Below are 26,225 nucleotides of genomic sequence, written 5' to 3' on the forward strand. Positions count from 1 at the left end.
CCAGGCTGGTATGATCTACAGAGAGGTTTGTTTCCTAATCTCCTACACGGTGCATTGGTCCGTAAGTGACTACAGGTACTCTTTTGCATCCTGGAACTTTGACCAGGTACTCTGATCCTCTGTGCTCACAAACTCTGGTGTGCTGGGACTGAAACCCAAGGCTGAAATCCAATTCCAAGTATAAGCAATGTAACTGAGTCCTGTCACTGGTGCCAGCAAAGGGATCCTTATAATTCCCTCACTACCAATTATCTGACAGCCCCCGCCATTACCTGTGGGCTGAGAAGTCTAGAAAATATCATTGCTCCCACTGATTTAGTTGCCTCTGGACCTGCTCCTGGTTTGCTGGGGTTTTATGCACTGACTAGCACTAGTTTGCACTGCATTCTTACCCCCGGTGCAACCTTTAGGTTTTTTGCCTTCTTGTTTTCTGAGCGCTGTCTATGGGTCCAACCTCAGGCACTTCTCTCCCTTTTGAGCCATGGCTCAGTTATACTGTCACCACAAATGCTCTTGCTTCCTGCAAGTATATGGCCACAAAGTGCAGCTCACCCCTCAGTGAACTGGAACCGAAGCCAGGGTATCCATTCTCCTGCAAGTATCCATATCCAACAGGGTCCCTGACCCTCCATTACTGCATCCACTGAGCATGTCATTGCTCATTCACAGCCACAGTTGCAGCCCAGGACTGAGTCTGATCAGCACAACGGAGCCTCTCATTGTGATCTGCTGAAGCTCATTCATTTTTCCCCTTCTCTGTTGTCTGACTCCCACACTGCCAAAGAAGTGAAAGTTTCTGAAGCTAAATCCAGTTACCCCTCCAGAGCCTGATATTTATAATTTAGTGTAATGTATGTGGAGATGTTTGCACTGCAATCTGGCCAAATCTCCAACCCTGGAGGTCTGATTTTTTTTTTTTGAGGTCCTCCCAAGTTATTTTAGAAGGATATAACATTTACTCTGACTTTTAATCCTTTCTTCCCTTCCAAATTCACTTTGAGGCAATATTTACCATCTTCTAAGAAACTTCTTATACATAATCAATTAATGGATCCTCTATTTAAAACCCTTGTACTTAATAAAAGCTACCAGAATGTGTATTCTATTTGCATGTCCATCCAAAACACAGCTCACAGAGTCAATTGCAGAAAGACATTTGTGAGAGAGCTTACCAGGTGAGCAAGTGAAAAAATTTAAAATAATGTATATATAAGTGTAATGACCGCGTATTTAAAATCAGCCAGAGTCAGGAATTCAGGTTAAGGGAAAAATCTTCAATATTTATTGAAGTAAAGAGGTGAATAAAGATTGCAATAGCAATATGGGCAAGAAAGATTGCGATAGCAATATGGGTAGCTGCGACAGGAAGCCAGCTAACAGAGAGGGATATGAGCTGAAAGGGTAGTTGCAATGGCAATGCAAGCAGTCTCTCCTTCCCCTTCCTTTTCCACTCCCCTGCCTCCACCCACCAAAATCGTCATTTCCTATACAACACATCAGGACTTGCACAAAGAGTGGGTGGGGGCCATTCTTTCTCCAAGCTTATATATTAATAGAGTATGGTCCAATTACTATTTAGCCTCATGTGCTTGGGACCTCAGTACATCAACTCAAGCCTCAGCCCATTACATATAAGCCCTTAAGGTTAAATTGTTTGTCATACTCAAATCAAGGACATTTCATTTTTGATCTGTATAATGAAACAGAAAGAATCTGACTTAATCAGTGTAAAAACTCCTTGCACCAACACAGATCACCAGTTATTAGTGACAAGCAGTATTTGAATTCATATTTTTCAGACACCAAGTTCAGCACTCTTACCATTATTCAATGCCATTCTTTAAAAATAAAAACAGATTTATATGCATATAATCATTATGTAAGGACTGGCCTGCAGAATTTTTTCTTCATACATCATGCACCTATTCTTATAGACTGACATTTGGGCAGCTATAGTTATGGGATTTGATTTTGATGAATAAGCTATTGCTAGTTTGTTATTACTACCAAGATGATTTGCCCAGATGAAATATAGTCCTTCAGCAAACTAAGGAAACACCCAACAATTGGAATCAGCGCATTTCACTGTTTGCCTTAGTAAGGACTTAGATGAAACTTGTAAACATTCAGTTGAAAGTCTATGGATTTAACTACAAAAGCCTGTCTTTCTTGTTTATATAATTAATGTAATCCAATCCAAGAAGCTTTGATTACACACTTATGTACATGTGTAAGACTCTGGGCTATAATATATTCCAAGAAACAAAAGAAAAAATATTCCCATGTTCTCAAAACATTTACAATATCCTTGAGAATACAACCTATAAACACAATTATGTGCATCATATATATCAGAATTAGAGGATGGATAGAGCACTAACAAGTAAGGAGTAAAGAAAGACTTTCCAAAGAAGGCATTGAAGATAACCTTGAACCAACATACTTATTTCAAAAGATAAAGGCAAGAAAGCAGTGTATTCCAGATTTTGGGTGGAACATGTACAAAAGTAAAGATGGGAGACAAAATTGAATGAACAATTACTAGACTAATTTGTCTGGAAATGAAGGCATTTAAGGGGAAATGATATGAAATTCATGCCCCAAATTGGATTGCTTACTGGCCTCATCTCTACTTGTTCAAATCTTACTCACCCTTCAAATCCTAGCTTAAATCCCTCTTACTCTAGAAATTTCATGACCATATCAGCCCACTGCAATTTGAGCAAGCTCTCATTCCCATAATGCTAATTGTTTGGACCACTTGAGTATAGTCGTCATTCACCAAATCTGATTTTTTTTTTAGAAGCATAAGCCGTTGATCAAGGTTGGGAATAATATTCTTGATACATACTTCTACTTCCTAAGTCATACCATAGGGAATGTAGAGTACAAGGACTTGACCCAAACCCCTGTACTCAATGGTAGAATCGTTCCACTTCTCTATGACACCAGAAGTGAGACTAGAAGTTTGTTGTCCTGAACTACATTTCCTTTGAGCTCTTGTCTGGAAATGGAAGTGGTAAATAAGGGATCCTGCCTTATTTACTAGGACTTTGGATCCCAGAACTACATTAATATTTCATAAAAATAATTGTCTTTGGATGGAACATTAAAGTTAAAAAATACTTCAGATCTTACAGAATCCTCATACCATACTATGAAATAGGTATTATTATTAGCCACATTTTATAAAAGAGGAGATTAAGAAAAATTTTAAGTGACTTAATCAGAATCACAACATTAGTACTTGCCTACTATAAGAGTTACATCCTGGTTTTCCTGGCTTCACTTCCAGCATTCTGTTTACTATCTTGGTCATTCCATGCTCATCTTTGAATTATCCATTACTCCCTCTTTACCTGTCCAAATTTTAACCATCTTTGAAGGCATATCTAAAGTGTTATCTGCTGCATAAATTTCCTTAAATATGCCAGTCATAGAAATTTGACTCTTCTATAACTCCCTACTAATTGCCTGAACCAATTGTTTGAATAAAGTCATTATGTACCAACTACTTCACAATTTAAGTCTTGGGGAGAATTAAGTCAATATGGCAGAATGAGAGGTAATAGTTTTTGCCTTAGCTTCTCAACAGCCTCCTCCACAATGACCTATAAAGGGTGCCAAACCAAATTCTGATTATAAAAGCCAAGAAAAAGGTAATAAGAAGTCATTTTTTTCTAGCCTATGATAAGTCGATAAGATATAGATGTAGAAATCTGCAGACATTGGGATCAGGATTGGATAGGAGCACAGCAGCAACATGTCAGCAGGTGGAAATGACAAGAAGCAACTCCATTTATAGTGATAAGGGGCCTGAATATTTGGGGATATCCTCATAAAGGATATGAGGAAATTAAATTATTCCATATTATTTAGTAATTGATAGATTATTGTGTCAATTGATAGATTCTGTAATTGACCCTATTCTGTATTATTGCTCCATTTTGTCAAGTCACATTTCCATATTCTTGAGTTAAGCTCAGGAATGAATTTTCCCTTCAAGTTAGTTTAAAAGTGTAGTTGAAAGAAAAAAGTTTTATATCATTGACCTTTGGGACATTTGCTTGTTATCTGTAAATCCCAGCAAAAAAGATATGTCTGTCCTTGGGAGGGGTAGTGGTAGAGAATTTTATCTCCTTTAAGGGAACAGTGGTGTTATTGATCATCTAACAATAACAGCATGAGCAGATAAGCCCCATACAACAATTAATATTCCATAATTTTCAGAGTGATTAACTACATCTGAATGCCAACCTTTTTTTTTTTTTTTTTTTTTTTTTTTTAGTTTTTACTCTATTGGAATGTTTCTAGACACTTCTTTTCTTGTATCACTGGGATCAGTGATCTTACTGAGGTGAATAATCTGATTTGCTTACTTAACAGTTGCACATGTCACTATTTATAAACTGGGAGAAACAAATGAAAGAATATATCTTGAAAGCTTTGGGAAATTTATTTTTTGAAAATATTATATAAATATAAGGCACTACTATTATGGATGGATGAGCAAATAAATGAATGAATGAAAAGTATTTTTGAGTGCTAGATACAAAAATTGTGCTAAATTCTGGGAATACAAACAGAAAAGGCAATTTCCTGCATCCATGGAACTCATTTTTCATTAAGGGAATATAAGACTTTTAGGAAATTTCACCTACAAGTTAGACAGAAAAGCGCTGAAATTTTTAACATCAAGAGCAAAATAACTATAATACTATATTTAGAGAGAAGATGGCAGAGAATGAAAGGGAAGAGAATAATAATATATATTGTTATATTTAACACCCACTATGTGTCAGATATTGTGTTAAATACTTTACAACTATCACAGTTTATCCTCACAAGAAACCTAGGAAATAGGTACTGCTATCCTCATTTTATAGTTGTGGGAACTAAAGCAAACAGAGGTTAATTTATTTGCACAAAACCTCAGTTAATAAGTATCTGAGGTTGGAGCTAAATTTATGACTTCCAGATTACCTTATCTCAAGAGAAATATGGGTGGGCCCAAAATTCAAAGGAGTTGGATGCTTATAAACTTACCTGTGCTTGATATCTCTGATTTGGCATAAAGAATGCTGAATTTAGCATTTTGATAACTGAATTCCATCCCAGAAATCAAACCATGAACACTAAATGCATATTCCTTCACATATATGAAACATTTTTTATTCCTTTAAGAGCATTTTGTAATGAACTTTATATTAAAGTATTTTGATTACTTTAGTAAGTTGGTATTCTATACATTAGGTTAATGCAGTTTGTACTTATTTGCCATTGCTAGCATATTCAAAATTATCTATAAAAAAACAAGTAAAAGAGTAGACATCTTTCCTTTACTTCCACATTTATTAGAAAAGTTTATACTGTATATTCAAGGTAGATGATGCTTGGTTTGGATTTAAATAGATATTTTTAAAAGGTTGCAACATGTTCTACTTTGCAGAAATTTTTTAGCATAAATTTTTCTTATATTTTGTCCAAGATTTTTTCTGTATTTATTGAGATGACCATGTGGTTTTTACAGTTTTTTATTTCAAATAAAATTGATTATTTCTGATTATTTTCATAATATTGGATCATTCCTGATATATCTGTGGTATAAATCTAACTTGGTCATCATTAAGATTTTTTGGATGAATCCCTATAGTCTGAGTGATTTTTAAAAAAAAAATTAATCAATGCTCATGTATAACATTGGTCTATAGTTCTTTTTGTGTTTTATCCTTCTCAGGTTTAGGTATTGACTATATATATTTTTTTTCTTGTAAAAGGAATCTGTTAAGGTACTTTCTTTTTTTTCTTTTAAGTTATATAAATTTACTATTGTATATTTTCTTTTTTAAAAAATTTTAATAGCTTTTTGTTTACAAGTTATATGTATGGGTAATTTTACAGCATTGACAATTGCCGAACTTTTTGTTCCAATTTTTCCCCTTCTTCCCCCCACCCTCTCCCCTAGATGGCAAGATGACCAGTAGATGTTAAATATATTAAAGTATAAATTAAATACACAATAAGTATATATGACCAAACCGTTATTTTGCTGTACAAAAAGAATCGGACTCTGAAATATTGTACAGTTAGCCTGTGAAGGAAATCCAAAATGCAGGCAGGCAAAAATATAGGGATTGGGAATTCAATGTAATGGTTCTTAGTCATCTCTCAGAGTTCTTTTGCTGGGCATAGCTGGTTCAGTTCATTACTGCTCCATTGGAACTGATTTGGTTCATCTCATTGCTGAAGATGGCCACATCCATCAGAATTGATCATCATATTGTATTGTTGTTGAAGTATATAATGATCTCCTGGCCCTGCTCGTTTCACTCAGCATCAGTTCGTGTAAGTCTCTCCAGGCCTTTCTGAAATCATCCTGTTGGTCATTTCTTATAAGGTACTTTCTTATTCAAATTTTGAGAGTATTTGATGTAGTATTTGTATTAAGTATTCTTCAATGATTTGATATAATTCTCTTGTAAATCCATGAGGATGAGAAAATTTTTCCTTTGGGATTTCCTTGACAATTAAATCTATTTGTTTTTCTAAGACTGTATTATTTATTGCTATTTGGTTTTTTATTAGATTAGGTATTTTATACTATTGAAAATATTCCTTCATTTCCTTTGTGTTCTCAGTCTTCTTAACATGAAACTGAATAATAGGTTCTGATTATTCCTTTTTTTTTAAGTTTGTTGTTATTTCAGCTTGTTCATTTGCTATTTTGTTGATATGATTTTCATCCCTTTTAAAAAATTTTTATAACAATATCAGTGCTATTAATCTGTTAAAATTATATTTTAATTTTATTACTTTTATAGTTGTTGTTTTTTTACATTTTATCTATTTGTTTTTTAAGTTTGCTTTGTGTTCTGTTTTGTGTTTATTTGGAATTTATTCTTTCAAATTATGAAAATGCACATTTCATTGATTCTCTCTTCAATTTTATTGATGTATGTTTCTTGAAATGTAATTTTCCCTGAGGTCTGCTTTTGATGAATTCCAGAAATTTAGATGTGTTGTTTCATCATTATCATGTTCTTTGACATAATTTGTCACTATTTTTATTATTCATTCTTTGACCTACTTCTTATGTAGGATTTCATTAAGTATTCATTATAGTCTATTTTTGTTTCTGCTTTCTGAAATGATTATTATATTTACTGTGTTATGGCCTAAAAAGGAAGCATTTATTATCTATCTTTTTATAATTGCTGGTAATATTTCTGTGTCCTTATATAGAGATTTCTATCCAATTTTTCTAAAACTCAACTATGCTCATATTAAAAGATATATTAAAGATATGTGTCTTTATGTGATAATTTTATCATCAATTTGTTAAATTATGTTTCTTTTATCTTAGTAGATCTTTTTAAAACTTATAAAAATACAATTTATTGATATTATTGTATTACTGTATATTAATGGTAATTCAACAAATTTTTTTATGAAATTACATACATTTGATGCATATACATTTTATATTAATATTGACTTGTAGCTTATGATTCTTTTCAACATAATATTGCTTCCTTGTATGTCTTTTTTTATGTTGTGAATTTTGGTTTTTACTATTTCAGGTGGCATGATAATCATCTTTATTGTATTGTTGTATTTCTCATTTTTATTCACTGCATTTTTTTAAGTGTGATTCTTGTAAGCAACAAAGTGTAAAGGATCTTCTTTCTTATTCAATAACTTTTTTGGAAATGTTTAATCCACTCAAATTTAAAGTTACAAGTTCTTTATACCTTCCTCCTTTTTTCTCTATATTTTCAATTAAAACTTTCCTCTCTTCCTGTGTAAAGATAGTATCTAGTTTATTCAACTACTTTAGTTTAATTAACTTTAAGCAATTTGTTTCCCTCAGCTGTTACCCTCATACTTAAACACTACTTGCTCCCATTTGTTATTCTCCTAATTTTAGATTTGCTTAACTTATTATTTTCTTAACCTTTCTATGTAGCATCTAATTATCTAATCCTTTTCATCTTTTCTCCTTTCAGATAATTATTCAGGCATAATCCTTTTTCTTTCCTCTACTTCAATGTTTTACATTTTCTTTTTCTATGCATTTTTCTGTCTTACTAATTTCATCATTTAGTTTTACTTTGTATCTATTATAGACTTTTATTCTTTGATTCAAGGCCTTGTAGCTGTCTATAGCTTATGCTTTTTTATTATCTCTTATATTAAGATGTAAGTCTATTGTAGGTAAGAATTATTTTATTCTTTGTAATTATATCACTGGGACAGTTCTTCATAAATACTAAGACTTTAATAAATATTTGTGGAATAATTAAGTGGTTCATTAAAACTAGAATAGTCATGGACTCTGTTACTTAATTTAAATTTCTCAAAAGGAATATCTCTGATATGTCTTACCCATGGGATAATACAGGGCCATAAAATAGGGAAGTAACATGGACAAGACAGAATAGCATCTGAAGTATGTCTGCATACTTAGGCTGTAGTGTCAGTACAGTTTTCTTTGGGTTAGATAATGATCAGTATTTCCATTTGCATGTGTAAATGAATTGTAAAATAAGCAGATGTCTTGAGAAAATTTAAGATAGAAAATATAGAAAACAATGTATTTTAGGAGAATCTTTTGTGCCGGTAAAGAACTGAAGAGTAGAAGCCCACCAATTGAGCAATGATTAAACCAATTATGATACAATAATTCAATAGAATTTTGTTGTTTTGTGTAGTCATTTCAGTTATGACCAACTCTTTGTGACTGAATTTAAAATTTCCATGTCGAAGATACTGGAGCAGTTTATCATTTCCTCTTTTAACTCATCTTATACATGAGGAAACTGAAGTTAATTGCCCAAGGTCACAAAGTTAGTAAGTATCTAAGGCAAGATTTGAAGTTGGATTTTCCTGATTCATGTCCCAGTGTGTTCTCTCTCTCTCTCTGTGTTTCTGTCTATGCTTATAAAATATTACTATATCATAAAAATTAAATATATGAAGAAGTCAGAGAAACATTTGTAAGAACTAATAAATGGTAAAATTAGCATAAGCAGAAAAATAATACACACAGTGAGGAAAGCAATGTAAATGGTAACATTAAAAGCATGAAACTGGTTTGTGAATTGATAACCAATGCCAGCCAGGAAAGGAAATGAGAAATTGGACTTCTCTTTCTTTCTTGCATATGTGGGACACTGGAACATTGCATATGTATTCTAAGATTCAGTTGATAGATAGCTTAACTTTTTTTTGCTCCTTTCTACTCAATTTGCTATTCAACTTACAACTCAATTTGCTTGTTATGTTGGAGAAATTGATTTACTTAGAAATTAAGATAAAATAAAACAAAAGATATTCTTCACAATTTTAAGATAAATTTTCTTGAAAAAAATTTTATTAATCAATTATTTAAAACATGAGGAATTAGAAAAAAAACAATAGCATTCAGGTTAAGGTGCAGGAAGACAGAAGAGATAGTAGAGTTATAGATTAAAAAGAAGAAATTCTACTACTTGCCTTGGGGGGAATGAATACATTTAATTCGTCACAATAAGATGAAATCCTGGAAAAAATATATCAACTGAAGAAGTCAAAATCAGAGAAGAAAAAGGAAGGTGGGAGAAAGCCAAAGATAATGTATTTTTCGGCAAGATTTTTAGTTTTAAGATCTCTGAAATGACAACATTAAAGATTGAAATTAAGCTCAATTCAAACCTTCAAATATCATTCTCTCCCCATTTGTGTAAAAGTACTAGTTAGATCTGTTAACAGAATATAAGAAAAATTATTCTGTAATTTAACTTTTGGAGAACTGATGAAGCTGTGGAAAAGGAGGAAGTGAAATAAAAGAAATAAATAGAAAAGAAAACAAGGAAATGAAGGGAAAAAAGAAAATGAAGAAGAGGAAAAAGAAAACATGCTGAGTGAAAACTCACTTTGAAACATTATTATTAGGTGTTTTCTGACAATGCTTTACATTTCTTCTAATCTTACATTATAACTTCAGGGCCTATTAAGTAAAATACTTTAAACCTTCTTTCCTAAACCCACACATACACTTCTTTCTCTGCCTCTTACACTAACAGGGGTCCTCAAACTACGGCCGTGGGCCAGATGTGGCAGCTGAGGACGTTTATCCCCCTCATCCAGAGTTATGAAGTTTCTTTATTTAAAGGCCCACAAAACAAAGTTTTTGTTTTTACTATAGTCTGGTTCTCCAACAGTCTGAGGGACAGTGAACTGACCCCCTGTTTAAAAAGTTTGAGCACCCCTGCAGGAGCATAATAAATAAAATCATTGTTACCGGAGTTAACATGAAAATCTACTGGTGGCTATGATTTTACTCCCAATCCCTAGATTAACGCTGTCTTCTCTTCCACTACTCTCCTATTCTCATCATTAGAATACAGATTCCTTTGGAGCAGAAAGTGTGTCTGTATCCCTTCTACTCAGCAAAGTGAATACCACAAAGTATTTAACAAATGTTATGACTGACTCCCCAAAAAAGAAGAAAAAAATCAGGAAAAAGAGAAGCAGAAAAAAAAAGGAAGGAGGCTCAGAAGAAAAAAAATTAGATGTAATAGAAGAAGACTAAAAGAAGAAGATGACAAAATGAGAAAGAAAACAAAGCTGCTACACAAATCATGTTCCATGGTCACTTTAAGAATTAATGTAAATATATTATAATGAAAAGTCTGGTTTTCTAGGCCAAAACCTTAGAAAATAGGAGAGAGAAAAATGATACAGGAAGGATATAAGAGGTACCCCATGATTTCTGGTTATTTTTGTTGTGATTTTTGAACAAGTCTCTAGTTAGTAAGTAAAAAGTCATGGGAAAGTAAAGTTTCTTAGATGCAATTTGGAAATTTTTAATCTGAAGGGTGCACTCAAACCCAAAACAATGTTGTACCAAAAAATGTTGCAGAAGAAATCTATACAATTACAATCACTTAATTCAAATGTGAGAACTAAGAATGATTATTTCAAAGATGAGTTTGTTTATCTGCACAATAGGAATAGGAAATAATAAATATTTTAAAATGTAGATTTTATTTAATATGACCCAAGACAATCCTACACACAGAAGTCAACCGATTATTTGAAGTACTATGAAAAGAAGGAAATCCCACATTCCTCATGGCCTCTCATATCAAAATTACATAGTCCTTTATCCTCATTCAAAATATACTAATGTGTGGCTGATTTCATCTCTCTCTAATTCTTAACTGCCCCAATCATCTCTATATTAAGAAGCTCTCTCATGATCAATGTCTTAGATACTCATTCCAAAGAAAATAGTCTTCTCATGTAGTTCCAGTGAGACTCTTGTGAAGGAGAGCCAACATTTTCATCCAGATCACAATTCACTGTGCTCTAACTTCACTTTAGATGATTCCTTTGCCAAGAGTTCAATTAAAAATGCCACCTCCTTCTTCTGTTTCTTGGCTGCTTTGGGGGTGATATCAATTTGAAGGTATTCTTCATTCTGATCATATCTAGGCCACTTTATTAGCCCTTCACCATTTGGGTTTCTGGAAATGTAAGCAAGATTTTCTTTTAAATAATGATCATTTAATCATTGAATTATTTATATTTATTATTATTTTATGCATTTTATTATTAACATATATTATTATTTACATATAAATTATAAATTATTTAATGATAATAGTGGTTTAAAAATAAGGAGCTGAGGAACACACTAAATAGGCAGAGATAAATTCTCTGCTCTTGGATACTATTAAATTTTGTCCTTCTATAAAGTTTTTAAGATCTCATATTGTAAAATAAAGAGTAAAAATTAAAATAATTATTTTACCAATAAAAATTAAAAGCAAAATATAATTATTTAAATGAAGTAGATAAGAAATAATTAAAAACAAAATAATTCACTAATCTAATGTATGATAAATCTAAGATTATAAATCACTTAGGGAAGAATCTCTTTTTTGACAGTGTAATGGGATAGCCATAGGTGGATTTGAATCCTTCTATCCTTATCTGAGATAAATCAAGTGCAGATTGTAATGACAGATGACAAAGTATTAAAATGGTAATAAAATGATAATACTTGGTAATACCTTTGCCAAAGAGTAAAGACACTTCTCTCTAATTGAATTGTAAGTGGCAATCATTGGCTAGACAAAAACTGAAAGGAAAAGACTAAGTGGCCAACTTGGCAATGCTTTGAGGAAAAACCCTTTTAAAAAGGGGGAGAGGGGGAGATTCTAGCAAAAGATCTATTTTCCCTGAAAAATACATGCATTAGTTGTAAAGTCACTTCAAGAAGTGAGGAGATATTCAATCTTCAGATATACATAAATATAGAAAGTCAATCAAATGGTAGAGCCTCTGGCAGACAAATAGCTCATGGAGTCAAGAGAAAGCAACTTCTAGCCATCTGCAGGCCACTGCATTTCAGTCTAGCAATATATCTGGAAGAGATAAAGAGTTTAGGAAGAAAGCTTTGTGAGATGTCCAAATAAGAGAAAGTACATTAAGAATTGGCAGGATTGTGTGATAAGTAGCTGTGACCCTGTGTGTTACCTTCATGCATATAAAAATACCACTACCAATGCATTCTAAATATGTCTGACTTTCAAATAGATGTCATGTATGTGTGTGTAGTAGTTTACTTGAGGTTTATAGGAGAACTTTTTTGTAGCCATTGTGGTAAGTACATATCTTTGCTAAAAGCTAATTTTGACTACTGTCTTTTATTATTTTGTTGGCCTTAGTTTTTAACTAAGGCCAACAAAATAATAAAAGACATCAGAGAAGTGATACCACACATGCAAGTGAATTGAATTTAAGTAAGGAGAGGACTGTACAAAGTCACCAGTCTCACATTCTCCTCTGGAAGTAGCCAGATATAGATCAGGACAACTGGAGATGGCCCTAGATGCACTGGAAGATCCTAGACTATTTAAGCTAAGATCTTTAAACAGATCTCATTTTGACTGAGATAACTGCTTATTCAGTGATTAAGACCAGGTAAGAAAGACTGCAGGCTACTTAATGAGAAACACACGTGTGGGGGCTCATAAACAGTAATTTTTATGATTAAGTAAATTTTATCATTACAAAGAATACCCTTAACACAAGTAGATGAGTAGTCCAGAGAAATTTCTACATCTTTCATTGCATACATCAGGAAATTAAAAATGATTGTGATCTAAATATGTCATTAAAATTAGAAGATATTCTTTTGTAGATATGGTTAATAATTAAAATTTTTATCAAAAATGGATAGAAACAATCACAAAAAGATTAATTTAATTATATGAAATTGCTATCAAATTTTAAGTTTTTTATCATATTTTTGCATGAACAATATAAGTAGGCTACAACTAGGATGATACAAGCATAATACACAACTAGACTGATAAGAGATGTAATATGACGGGGAAAGGGCAGGGAGAGAATCTTTCCATTACTCTCTCTAGTAAAGTTTTGAAATTCAAGCTACACTGAGATTTAGCACAAATATGGACTAGTGAAAGTTATCCTCCATTAGAAGTGGTCAATTTTTTTTAAGTCCTCAAAAGAAATTGCAAAAAATTATTTTCCATCTAAAAGTGCTCTAAAGGAGTTGTAGGGAGAATCACAGTCTAGCTTTCCCACCACATTTTCTCCACAAAGATCTTTTTTTTAAAAGTACTAATTCAAATTTAGGTTGAGAAATTCAAGAAAAAGTCAGTTGCTGTTATTTTGTTTAGTCATGCACAATTCTTTATAACTCTGTGAACCATATTTTCCAAGGAGTTTTTTTGGCAAAGATGCTCGAGTGATTTGCCTTTTCCTTCTTAAGACAAGCAGAGGTTAAAACGACTTGTCCAAGGTACACAGTAAATGTTTGAGGTTAGATATGAACTCAAATCTTCCTGACTAAGCACAGTGATATATCCTATAAGCTACCTAACTACTTGAGGCTGGTTTTTAGCTCAGGTTTTCCTGACTCCAGGCTCTATCTGCTGGACCATCTAGTCATGGGAATCATTTTTTTTTCTATCCCTAAGTGGCTTAGGGAGATAAAGAAGTTGTCAGATATAGGGACAGTATGTATTGAGAATCATATTATTGGACATGAAGCCCTCTTTTGACCCAAAGGGAAAGGAGCAGTACTAGGCACTGTGCCACTAAAGGCACAATACTAGACAGGAAGAGATTACAGAAGATAACTGAACTAGTACAAGGCACAGGAGTAGGGACCATCTGGATTCTGTCACCTGCTACTCAGTTCCAGGTCACATGATCAGTGTGGAATAAAAAAGTAACTTGCCCTACAGATGGTAGAGAGGAACTGGCAATGGGCCTTACTTGTGCACTTTGAAAAATAAGTCTAGAATGAAAGTCATTTTATGACTATCATTTCAGGATTAGAGCAGGAATTCAGTTCTAGATCCTAGGCCAGGTTGAAACATGCATCAGAATAATTAGAGAAGGAGTCTTAGATCAAAATGAAACCAACAATTCAATTGCTCCAAACTTGTAAAACTGCTAAATGGTTGATTCTAGTGGCAGTCTAATGAACCTTCCACATAGGGGAAGTCATCAGAACCAAATCTGGGTCAAGAACTTGCAGAACTCATGGGAAATTTAGTGAGCAGATATCACCCTGGATCACAGCACTTTGTAACCTAAAAGTTTCCTCCACTATGAAGGCAACAAGAGGACACTAGCGGAAGCTCAGCCACGCATCCACTCCACCCTTCACAGACGCACATCACAAGTGTGTAGATCTGAGCCAAAGCTACAAGATGGATCAAACAACAACAACAAAAAAAAAAAACATGCCAGAAAGAGCTACTGATATGGCAAGGAAGCTCAAAACATAAAACTCAAAGAGAATAATCCCATGATATCTAAAAGCAAAGATTCAGAGACAAACAACATGGGCACAAGTCTAATCAAAATTCCTAGAGGTGATAAAGCAAGAGTGGAAAAAAGTGGAAAAAGCATATAAAAACTAAAGAGAGACAAAAAATGTGAAAAGAAATGAGAGCTATGGAATAAAAATATTGAAAGAGAATTAACATCCTAGCAAAAGTGGCACAAAAATTTTTCCAAAAAAATAGCAACCTGAAAATAAAATTAAGAAAAGAGAAGCTAATAACTACATAAAACATTAAGAAATATTTTTAAAAATAAAAAAATGAAAAAAGAAAAAGAATGTGAATGTCACAGCAAACCCATCTTATCAAGGCAAACATAATGAGGGGGGAAATTAAGAATCATTGGACCTATCATTAGTATCCACAAGTCATTTTCCTAAATAAAGGCCTTGAAATCATACTTGAACAATTCACAAACATGCCTAGATCTTTTATAACCTGAGGGGGCAAAGTAGAAAATGAAATAATCTACTAATTATGTCCTTTAAAAAAATCCCCAAATGAAAGCTTCCAAAAATTCCATAGCCAAAATCCAGAATATATAGGTCAAGGATAATTATAGCAAGCAGTCAGAAAGAACTGAAGTGCTGAGGAAGCTCTGTCAGAATCATACATTATTAAGCAGCCACACATATGAAGAAGAGAATCTGAAATATGATATTGTAGAAAATAAAAGATCAAGATTTATAACCAAGAATAATTTACCTGGCTAAAACTGAACATAATATAAGAGGGAAATGGACCTTTAATAACATAATATTTGCAAAGTTTTCAATACATTGGCTGGCATATATGTGAATAGCAAATGTTAGTTCTCTTTTCTTTCCTCATATGAAATACAGAACTTGTAAGCATTTCAAATGACAATACCAGAGTGAAGTAGAACATTTGACAAATTCAGGAATCAAGGAAAGAATAAAAAGATAAACATAAGGAAGCATTCATAAGAGGCTAAGTAAGAATTTTTCCATATGAATATTGAGTATTTATATTTCCCCCCATTATGTCAATAGAATCTTTAGCATTAATTTTATAAGATTTTAAGTTCCAAATTTTTCCCCTCCCTCCCAGATTTTTTCCCTTCCTCCCACTCTCTTCTCCCCTCTTCCCAACATGGTAGGTAGTTTGCTATAGTTTACACATGTGCTATCATTTAAAACATATTTCCATATTAATCACAGTTATGAGAAAAGAAACACACCAAAAGAGAAAAAACAAATGCAAGAAAGAATAGAGTAAGTGAAAAATATACTTCCGTCTGCACTCAGAGATATTCAATTCTTTATCTGGTTGTGGACAGCATTTTTCTTCATAAGTTCTTTGTGCTTGTCTTGGATAACTATTCTTGAGAAAACTTAGTCAATTAAAATGGATTATCACACAATGTTGCTGATACTGTGTACTACATTTTCGAGGTTCTGCTCATTTCATTTTGTAATAATTCAAACAAGTCTTTCCATGTTTTTCTGAAATTCTGTGGTCAAATTTTCCCACATTCTTCCCAGTGTTTATTGTTCTCCTTTTTTATCATAGTGGTCAATCTGAAAGGTGTGAGATAGTATCTAAGAATTGTTTTAACGTGCATTTCTCTAATCAAAAGTGATTTAAAGCATTTCTCCATTTGTCTGTAGATTGTTTTAATTTCTTTATCTGAAAGCTGCCTGGTTATAATCTTTAACCATTTATCAACTGGGGAATGGTTTGCATTCTTATATTTGAGAAATGAGGGTTTTATCAGAGATATTTGTTGTAAAAATTGTTTCTTAGCTTTCTGCTTTCTTCTAGTCTTGCTTTTGTTTGTACAAAAGCTTTTTAATTTAAGACTGTCAGAACTATCTATTTTGCATTTCATAATGTTCCCACTCTCTTGTTTGGTCATGGATTTTTTTCCTTCCCATGGATCTAACAGGTAGATTATTCCTTTCTCTTTTAATTTGCTTCTGGAGTCTAATAGTCTACTTACTGCCTTAGTTTCTTTCTTGTTGGTTGAATTTATCAAGATCTGAGAGGGGATAATTGAGGGCCCCCACTTGTATAGTTTTGCTGTCTTTTCCTTCCTAAAACTCACTTACCTTTTCCTTTAAGAATCCAGATGCTATACCACTAGTTTCACATATATTTTATATTGACATGTTGTATTGTCTATGATACCTTTTAGGAAGATCCAGTTCCCTTTCTCATCTCTTTTAATTAGGTCTATTTGGCTTTACTTTTTTTTAGAGCAGGATTGCTACCCCTGCTTTTTTTTTTTTAACCTTAGCTGAAGCAAAATAACTTCTGTTCCAGATCATTACCTTTGCTCTAGTCAATGTAATAAAAATGCCAATATTATTAAGGACCATACCAATCAAACAATAAAACAAATTATTTTGGAGAGCTAGGAAAAGTAACAAAATGTATATGGAAGAATTAGATGTCAAAAATATCAAGGGAACTTATAGGAGGAAATGTGGGAAGAAAGGGAGTATAGCTGTATTAAATTTCAAAATGTATTACACAATAATGATAAAAAAATTGGGATTTAATAATAATTTGGTGACTCACTGGAATAAATTGTTGTTGTTGTTGTTTGTCCTTCGTTCTCTAAGAAGACCTCGATATCAGGGAGATGATGCCATGACATACAAGTAAATTGGATTTAAGTGAGGGAGGGTTGTTGCAAGGTCACCTGCCTCACTTTCCCCTCCAGAGTCATCTGGGTCTAGTGGCAAGATATAGATCAAGATAACTAGAGAGGGCCCTGGATGTCCATTCAGTGATTAAGGTTAGGAGACAATTGAGTAATGTCATGGTCCTCTCCAAGAACAAAGGACAAACATCAACCTCTCTGAGTAAAGAAGAACCAAAACTGGACTTGGTCAGTTGGAAAGCTTCCTTTCCTCCCTCCCTCCCTTCTTTTTCTACCCTCCCTCTTTTTCTCCTTCTTTCCCTCCTTCCTTCTTTCCTTCCTTCTTTTGTTCCTTCTTTCCTCCCTCCCTCCCTCACTACTTCCCTCCTTTCCTGATTCCCTCCTTTCCTCCTTTCCCTCTGTGCACATAGAATATCATACCCTTACATACAGATGCTCTTAAAAGCATTTTCTTTTCTCTTTGGCACCTCTGCATCTTCCTAAGATCTCTTTGCGTTTATCGGCTAGATTTCTTTCTTAAGGACCATTCCCTAACCCAAAACCAATCTGTTTCTCTTTATCTACCAATAAGTCCTAGACCAAGCCCTATTTAGTCATTGTTTAGATCCTGATTAACTCAGATTGAATGTAAATATAGCTATCATTTCTGCTTTGGCCAGAAACCCTGAAGGTCTTTTCACATCCCAGACAAATTAGGTATACAATATACGGAAGCAAGTGACTGAGGCAGCCTTTTGCTTGATAAAAGCAAAGGTCCCAGATATTTGGCTAAGAACTCACTGTTTAAAAAAAAACTGCTAAGAAAACTAGAAAGTAGACTAAGAGAAATTACATATAACAAAGTATCTCACATTTTATATGAAAGCAAAATCCAAAAGAGCATATAAATTAGACCTAAATGTTATCATTAACAAATTAGGGAAACTGAAAGCAAGTAACTGTAAGATTTATGGGTAAAGAAAGAGTTCTTGATCAAGCTAGAGTTATAGAGGTTCACATGGAGTAAAATGGATAATTTTGATGAAATGGAATTTTTTTTTTTCAAAAATCAAAACAAAGGAAACTAAAACAAAAAGAGAATCAGGAAAATCTTTGCATTAACTTTCTCTGGTAAAGGTCTCATTTCTAAAATATACTTTACTGAATCAAATTTATAAGAAACATTTCCTAATTGATAAATGGTCAAAAGGTATAAAGAAGCATTTTTCAGAGGAAGAAATGCATGTCATATGAAAAAATGCTCTAAATCACTAATAATTTGAGAAATGCAAATTAAAGCGATTATAAGGCATTATCTCATACTCATCAGATAGAAAAAGAAAAAGACAAATCCTGGAGGTATTGTAGGGAAGCAAATTTATTAATACATTGGAGCTATACCTTACTCCACTCATTCTGAAAAGTAATTTTTATAAAAAAGAAAAGTAATTTGGAAAATACTCAATAAATCATTAAGTTGTGCTTGAACCAACAATCCTAACATATGAACTAAGTATGTTGAACCAACAATAACACTATAAAGTCTCTGCCACAACAAATTTCTCTTAAAAAAAGGAAAATTATCCATGTATACAAAAATGTTGATATCAGATCTTTTCATGGTGGCAAAGAATTGAAAAATGAAGAAGTGCCATTAATTGGGGACTAGTAAAATGTTGTGCTATAAGAAATGATAAAGGAAACAATTTTGTATAAGCCTGAGAAGATTTGTATGAACTGATTAAAGTAAATTGAATAAAATCCAGAGAATAAATTCTTTAATAACAATATTGAAAGACAAATAACTTTGCAAGATTTAGAAATTCTTATTAACACAAAAACCAACCATAATTCCAGAAGATATATGATGAAACATGGTTCCTACCTTCTGATAAAGAAGTTATAAACTCAGACTGCAAAAAGACATTTTTTAAATATGGTTAAAATAGAATTTTTTTAAATAAATGGTATATGTTGTAATGGCTTTTGGAGTTTTTAATTTCTCCATGTATGAGAGAGGGGAATTAAAAAAGAGAAAATTAAGAGCTAAAATAACTAAAAAATTGATTAAAAAAAAAAGAAATGTAATCTAAACAATTCTAATCACCTGACCACCAGCAAAGTGAAAAGATGGCAAAAGATGAGAATAATAAATTGTTGGAGTAATCAAAGTTGTGAAAGGATAGCCAAACTAATTCACCACTTATCAAATAATGAATCAGTTCATCTATTCTGGAAAGCAATTGGGAATTACATAAATAACAAGAGTTATATGTCCATATTCTTTGACTCAGAAACCTTATTCTTATGCATATGCCCCAAGAAGGTCAATGATAAAGATAGCTGTCCTACATATATCAAAATATTCATAGGCACATGTTTGTAGTAGTAAAATCCTGGAGTCTTTGGGGGCTTTTATTCCTTTTTTTCCCCTGCAGGGAAAGTTCTTTTCTAATTCATTTGGAAAATAACTGAATATATTTTACTATTTGAATGAAATAAAATACTAATGAGCTATAAGAAATAAAAATAGATGAATGTACATAAAATGAGAATTCATATGAAATTATGTAGAATATATACATGATTACTTCAACAATGTAAATGAAAAGAATAATGACCATGTGAAAGATAGGAAACTGAATCCTTAGCCTAAAGAAAACATATAAGATTGTACCTCTCTCTCTTCTTTGTACTAATGAGGGAGCATGAGTATGAAATTCTGCATCTAATGTCAGATGTAGTTGATGTTATGGCTAGTTTGGCTAAAATATATTTCCCTTCCTTTTTATTTTTTGTTATAAAAGAATATATTAGGAAGGGGGAGGAAGGAGGAATATGTTAGGAAATGTAGATGATGCAAAAGCAAAATACATCAATATTTAAAAAAAAAAAAAAACTTCCTTTCTTCTCTGTTACTAGTCTTACCCATTCCGAGCAAAATTGGCCCAATATTTCATCACCATCCTGCTAAGTTGCTTCTCCTCATTTGGGGAACTATCTAAGAATGAAAATTACAGATATTAGAATATAACTAGTAGTTTTAAAAAAGCGAAACAGTGACGTTTATCACATTCCATTTTCATTTCACAAATTGTTTACTTTTAGAAATATAGTCATGTTTTGTTTTTACCTTCCAACATTTACAGATGGCTTGATGAGAAGGTCTTTTTAACACATTAAAACCATTTAGCAAGACCATTAATAGAGTGAAATTCCATTCAACATGTCACCTTTGACCCCACTACTATCACCACATACATATTTCTATTTTCAAAAAAATAACAAATTTGTATTTTCTCCCTGCTAAATATCACCCCATTGGAAAAAAGGGGAAGGAGCAAATTAATTTTAACAAATATGCATAGACAAGCAGAATTTTTTTTTTTTAATACTACCATATTGCTTTCCAGATTGGCTATTCACAAAGCCAGTAACAATGCACAGATGTGTCCATTTTCTCAATTTCCTGCTTCAGCATTTATCTTTTCTTTTTTTTGTCCTTTTTGTCACTAAAATGAAAGTGAGGTCAAGTCTCAGAATCACTTGAGTCTTCCTAGTAGTGATTTGGAACATTATTTCAACCAGTCAATAATAGCTTAGGTTTCTTCTCTTGAGAATTGTATATTCATATCCTTAGATATTTTACATAGGAGAATGGGTTATTTTCTCATAAACTTGAATCAATTCTTTATGTAGGAATTTAAATAAATTTTTGAATTTATTTATAATAAATTTATTTATTTTTAGAAACAATTTTTTTAATTTTTTTATTTAAAAACTTTTTTTATTTTGAAAAAAATGTATTTACAACATTATCCCTTGCACTCAATTTCTTTTCAGACTTTTTTCCCTTCCTCCCTCTACCCCCTCCCCCAGATGGCAAGTAGTCTTATACATGTTAAATATGTCGCAGTCAAATATTTTTTTATTTAGAAAATAAATATTTTTTAGAAATATTTGTAGAAATAAAAATTTTGTCAGAGAAAAATTTCCCTCAAAGGTTTCTTTTCCATTTAATTGTTTCCTTTTTAATCTTAATGTTCCTAAATGTTTATGCAATTAAATAAATGCATTATGACAATTCCATGTCATTTTTTGTTTTTAATTTTAATTTAATTTTTTTATTTTTCATATTATTAGTTTAGTATTTACTTGATTTTTTTATTGGTTGATTTTTTAGTATACTATTTGTATTATCAATTCATTGATTTGATTTATTATTAATAAAAGTGTTTAGGAACATGAATTTCTTTCAAAAAATTACTTTGACTTAATCCCAAAAATTTTGATAAGTTGTCTCATTTTTGCTATTAACTTTAATGATATTTCTTATCATTTCTATGATTTGTTCTTTGACCCAACAACTGTTTAGTGTTGGTTTCTTAAATAATTTTATCCATGAACCTATATTTAATGTAATGGCATTTTATTATGATCAACAAACGCTATTTGTAATATTTTTTGCTTTTTTGATATTTGTTTGTGAAGTTTTTATGTCCTAAGGTATAATAAATTTTTGTAAAGTCATGCATATTTTAGTCTCATTTAATATTCCTCAGAAGTGTATTGTATCAATTTTTCTAAAATTCCATTAATGATATTAATTTCTTATTTTTTGTTTAAATTTGTATAATACTGATAAGGATAAATTGAGATGTCTTATTATCTTAGTTTTATTGTATATTTTTATGAGTAATTCTATTTTTACTTTAAGAATTTATAAGCTGTAGTATTGGGTTCATACATGAAATATAGAAAATTATCTCTATATATTACTTTTCAACCAAATATTTTCTTCATCCCTTAACTATAATTATTTTGTCATTTCCTTCTACCTCTTCTTTGCACATGTGTATATGCATGGGTGTGTGTTTGTGTGTGTGGCATTCAGCTGAGGGATAATAGATTTTAACTGTGGGAGTCCTTCTGTTTCAAAAATATTTCTTTTGAACAATATATTGTTGGATTTTGCTTACAGCAAAATTCTTAAGTTTTAAGGATGTTTATCATATTCACATCCAAAATATTATAGCTAATTGCTTATTATCCCATTCTATTCTCTTAGATTTTTCTTCTATATTCGCTTCTCTTCCCATTCATTTCATGCTATTTTGCTTTTGTACCCCTTGTTTTAATTCATTTTCCACCATCCTCTCTCTAAGTTTAAGAGATTTGTTTTGTTTTGTCATTTTGTTTTTGCTTATTACTAATCTCTCCCTCAATACACTCTCCACTTTTTATGCTTTCCCTCTTCCTATTTTTATCCATATCCTTGTTGAATTAATATTGTGTTACAATTTTTATGCTTTCTCTCTTCTTATTTTTATCCATATCCTTGTTGAATTGAATGTTGTGCTACACTAAATTCTTATGTGTTCTTCTCACCTTTGAGTAACAGACATGAAAGTGAAGTTTGAGTGAAATCTTTTCCTACTGATGTTTACACCTAGTTCTATTTGCAAAATACAGATGTTTGTTTTCAAAATGTTCCCCAATATTTTTCTGATTTTCTCTTAAGAAATCCTCTTTCTCCTACTTCCTTTTCTTGTTTCCAATTGGGAGTCTCTCTCACTCCAGACTTCCTGTCCTTTACATACACAGTGGACTTTTTTTTATATTCTCTCTTAGGATAGCACTATACTATTATCAAATAGCATGGTCTTGAGGGATCTCCCCAAAATATTTTTATAAGTAATTTTATTTTCACTTTAAGAATTTATAAGCTATAGTATTAGGTTCATGCATGAAATATAGAAAATTAGCTCTATATATTGCTTTTCAATAAAATGTTTTCTTCATCCCTTAACTATGTTTATTTTGTTAAATATCTGCTCTTCAATTTGGAACTATGCTCAGAAAGTTATCAAATTGTGCATACCCTTTGATTCAGCAGTGTTTCTACTGGGCTTATACCCCAAAGAGATACTAAAGAAGGGAAAGGGACCTGTATGTGCCAAAATGTTTGTGGTAACCCTGTTTGTAGTGGCTAGAAGCTGGAAAATGAATGGATGCCCATCAATTGGAGAATGGTTGAGTAAATTGTGGTATATGAACGTTATGGAATAGTATTGTTCTGTAAGGAATGACCAGAAGGATGAATACAGAGAGGACTGGCGAGACTTACATGAACTGATGCTAAGTGAAATGAGCAGAACCAGGAGATCATTATATACCTCAACAATGATACTGTTTGAGGATGTATTCTGATGGAAGTGGATCTCTTCGATAAAGAGTGCTAATTCAGTTTCAATTGATCAAAGATGGACAGAAGCAGCTACACCCAAAGAAAGAACACTGGGAAATGAATATAAACTGCTTGCATTTTTGTTTTTCTTCCCGGGTTATTTATACCTTCTGAATCCAATTCTCCCTGTGCAACAAGAGAACTGTTTGGTTCTGCACACATATATTGTATCTAGGATATACTGTAACCTATTTAACATGTCAAGAACTACTTGCCATCTGGGGGAGGGGGTGGAGGGAGGGAGGGGAAAAATCGGAACAGAAGTGAGTGCAAGGGATAATGCTGTAAAAAATTACCCTGGCATGGGTTCTATCAATAAAAAGTTATTTTAAAAAATAAATAAATAAATATCTGCTCTTGAAGTTCTCTATGTCAATATACTTTCTAAGTTGTGGTACCAAGAACTGAACAGGATGAAACAGGTGTGAGCTGACCAGAAGTGAGTAAAGCAGAGCTATCAACTCCTTTATCCTAATCACCATATTACTGACTATATGATCTACCATCACTTCCTCAGGGAAAGAAAATATCCTGTTTCAGTTGTGAGACTTGAGTTTTAAGATAATTAAATTGGTAGTGTGAGTCTGGGACTGGACAACAGGATGTTTGTTCTAGTTGTAGCTCCATCATGACTTTTAGGTAACTAACTTCACTCTCTGGGACATAGTCATATTCTCTATATTTTAGAAATAAAAATAATCATCTTTTGTTATCCCACAAAGATGATGTGAGAACCAATTGAAATAAGAATAAAAAAAACACTTTGATAATTCAAAAAATCTGAACACATGTAAGAACTAAAAGTTATCTTTCAAAAAGGGTCATAATATCTTAAGGAAGATTTTGTACCAAACAAAGATCCATTACTTTTTAAAAACGGAGATCCAAAGACAGGAAAGAGATCATCTCCATGGTCTGACTTGACTGTTGCTGGTTTCATGTTTCCCCAGACACTTGAGCGATGCTGCAGTTCATAGAGGTAAGTGGGTGCACCTGAATCTGAATGAAAAGAAATGGAAGAAAACTCTCACATCCTTTATTGCAAATAGATACCTTTAGAAAGCTCAAAATGCTTGTGTTCTGAGATATTATTTTAAATAATTGAAAACCTAGGATCTAATGTAATTAGAGGTATCAAGAGGCATATACAGAATAATAATCAAAATTAAAGGAGATGTAATTTTTTTAAGGTTACCATCCATCCTATTGTAATTCATTAAGATCCTAAGCGCTGACTTCCTAATCATAGAATATTAGAGTTGGCTGGAAACATAAAACTCATCTTGTCAAATCCTTTTCACATAGAAATTCCTTTGGAATCCTGCCAAATCTATAGTCATTCAGTTTCAGCTTAATAAAGGCAGCTCAGTATAGATTTCCATGAAACAGTTGCAATCATCATTCTATCCTTCCCAGCTGACTAATAAATCAATAGATTGAGTAATATCTCTTCTCACAATCTGTTCCTATCTCCACCATACTTCATATCTTTGTACTATGCATTTTTATCTGGAAAATATTCAAGCAAGGATTTGAACCTAAGCTTTCAAAAGCTAGTATTCTTTTTATTATATAGGCAGATATGTAATCCATTTCTGATAGGGTTTATCCAAAGTAATTTCAGAATCATTTAATATCTTTGACTAAAAATTGAAAGGGATATCCTGACTTTATCACTACCCCCTGCCCTCATATTGCCTCAAAACTTACCCCTCTGAAGCCGACCCAAAATCACAGTGGGGATCCAAAATGTCAGGTCTCCTAGCATTTCAAGAAATAGGTTTTTCTTTTTGACAGGATCATCTGTACCTCCAAGATACTTTTCAGTTATCACTGAAGTGAGTGTTTGGGGAATTTTCTGTAATGGGCAATGAGCAATAAGTGAAAAGTACTGAACATGTATTCATTCATTTCTTTTCCTATCAGTATATCTATACATATGCCATTTTATCTCTTCATTGATTTGATGTCTTACTTAAAGTTGCCACACCTTATATTTTTCATAATAATATTGTCATTGCATTATAAACAAGTTTAAATATGGAATGAAATCCAGCTAAAAATTCTTCAAGTAAATCACTCACTTATAATATTGCTTGTTAGGTTAACTTCCTAATGTTTTACATAAAATCAGTTTCCATGGAATAAATTACTAAAATTTGGAAGAATATGACTATTTAAAAGAATATCACTTTGAAATTGGTTCTTTAGCTAGACATTTCACAGAATACAATGATGAATTAATGAAGTTCTTTCAGCATGATCCAATAAGTGAAGGTTTAGCCTAGAAACCATAAAGATTTGGATTCAAGTTCTGAAACTCACATACTGACAATGTAACTTTGGGTAAATTATTTAACTTCCTAGTGGTCTAGGCTCATTTCAAAGATTCTCAACTGCAGAGAAGAAAATATGAATGATAGAAGAATTTTCTTTATCAGAATTTTCCTATATCAATAGTCAGTAGTATGGGCCAAGTCCTTCGCCCATACTGCCT

At 32.3% G+C, this 26,225-nt stretch overlaps 1 protein-coding gene across 1 annotated transcript in view; it reads right to left on the reverse strand.

Moving 5' to 3' along the window:
- Positions 1 to 11,009: 11,009 nt before the first annotated feature.
- The window catches only part of LOC127550726 (liver carboxylesterase 1-like), a 56,630-nt gene continuing 41,414 nt past the window's right edge, over positions 11,010 to 26,225 (reverse strand). The window contains exons 11-14 of the mRNA XM_051979870.1: positions 25,439 to 25,586; positions 24,596 to 24,727; positions 20,410 to 20,482; positions 11,010 to 11,510 (exon numbers count right to left, since the gene is read on the reverse strand). Of these exons, the coding sequence (XP_051835830.1) occupies positions 11,336 to 11,510; positions 20,410 to 20,482; positions 24,596 to 24,727; positions 25,439 to 25,586 (528 nt within the window). The 3' untranslated portion in view covers positions 11,010 to 11,335. The remainder of the gene's footprint in view (positions 11,511 to 20,409; positions 20,483 to 24,595; positions 24,728 to 25,438; positions 25,587 to 26,225) is intronic.

Source organism: Antechinus flavipes, chromosome 2 (assembly GCF_016432865.1).
Source record: "Antechinus flavipes isolate AdamAnt ecotype Samford, QLD, Australia chromosome 2, AdamAnt_v2, whole genome shotgun sequence".
Taxonomy (NCBI): Eukaryota; Metazoa; Chordata; class Mammalia; order Dasyuromorphia; family Dasyuridae; genus Antechinus; species Antechinus flavipes.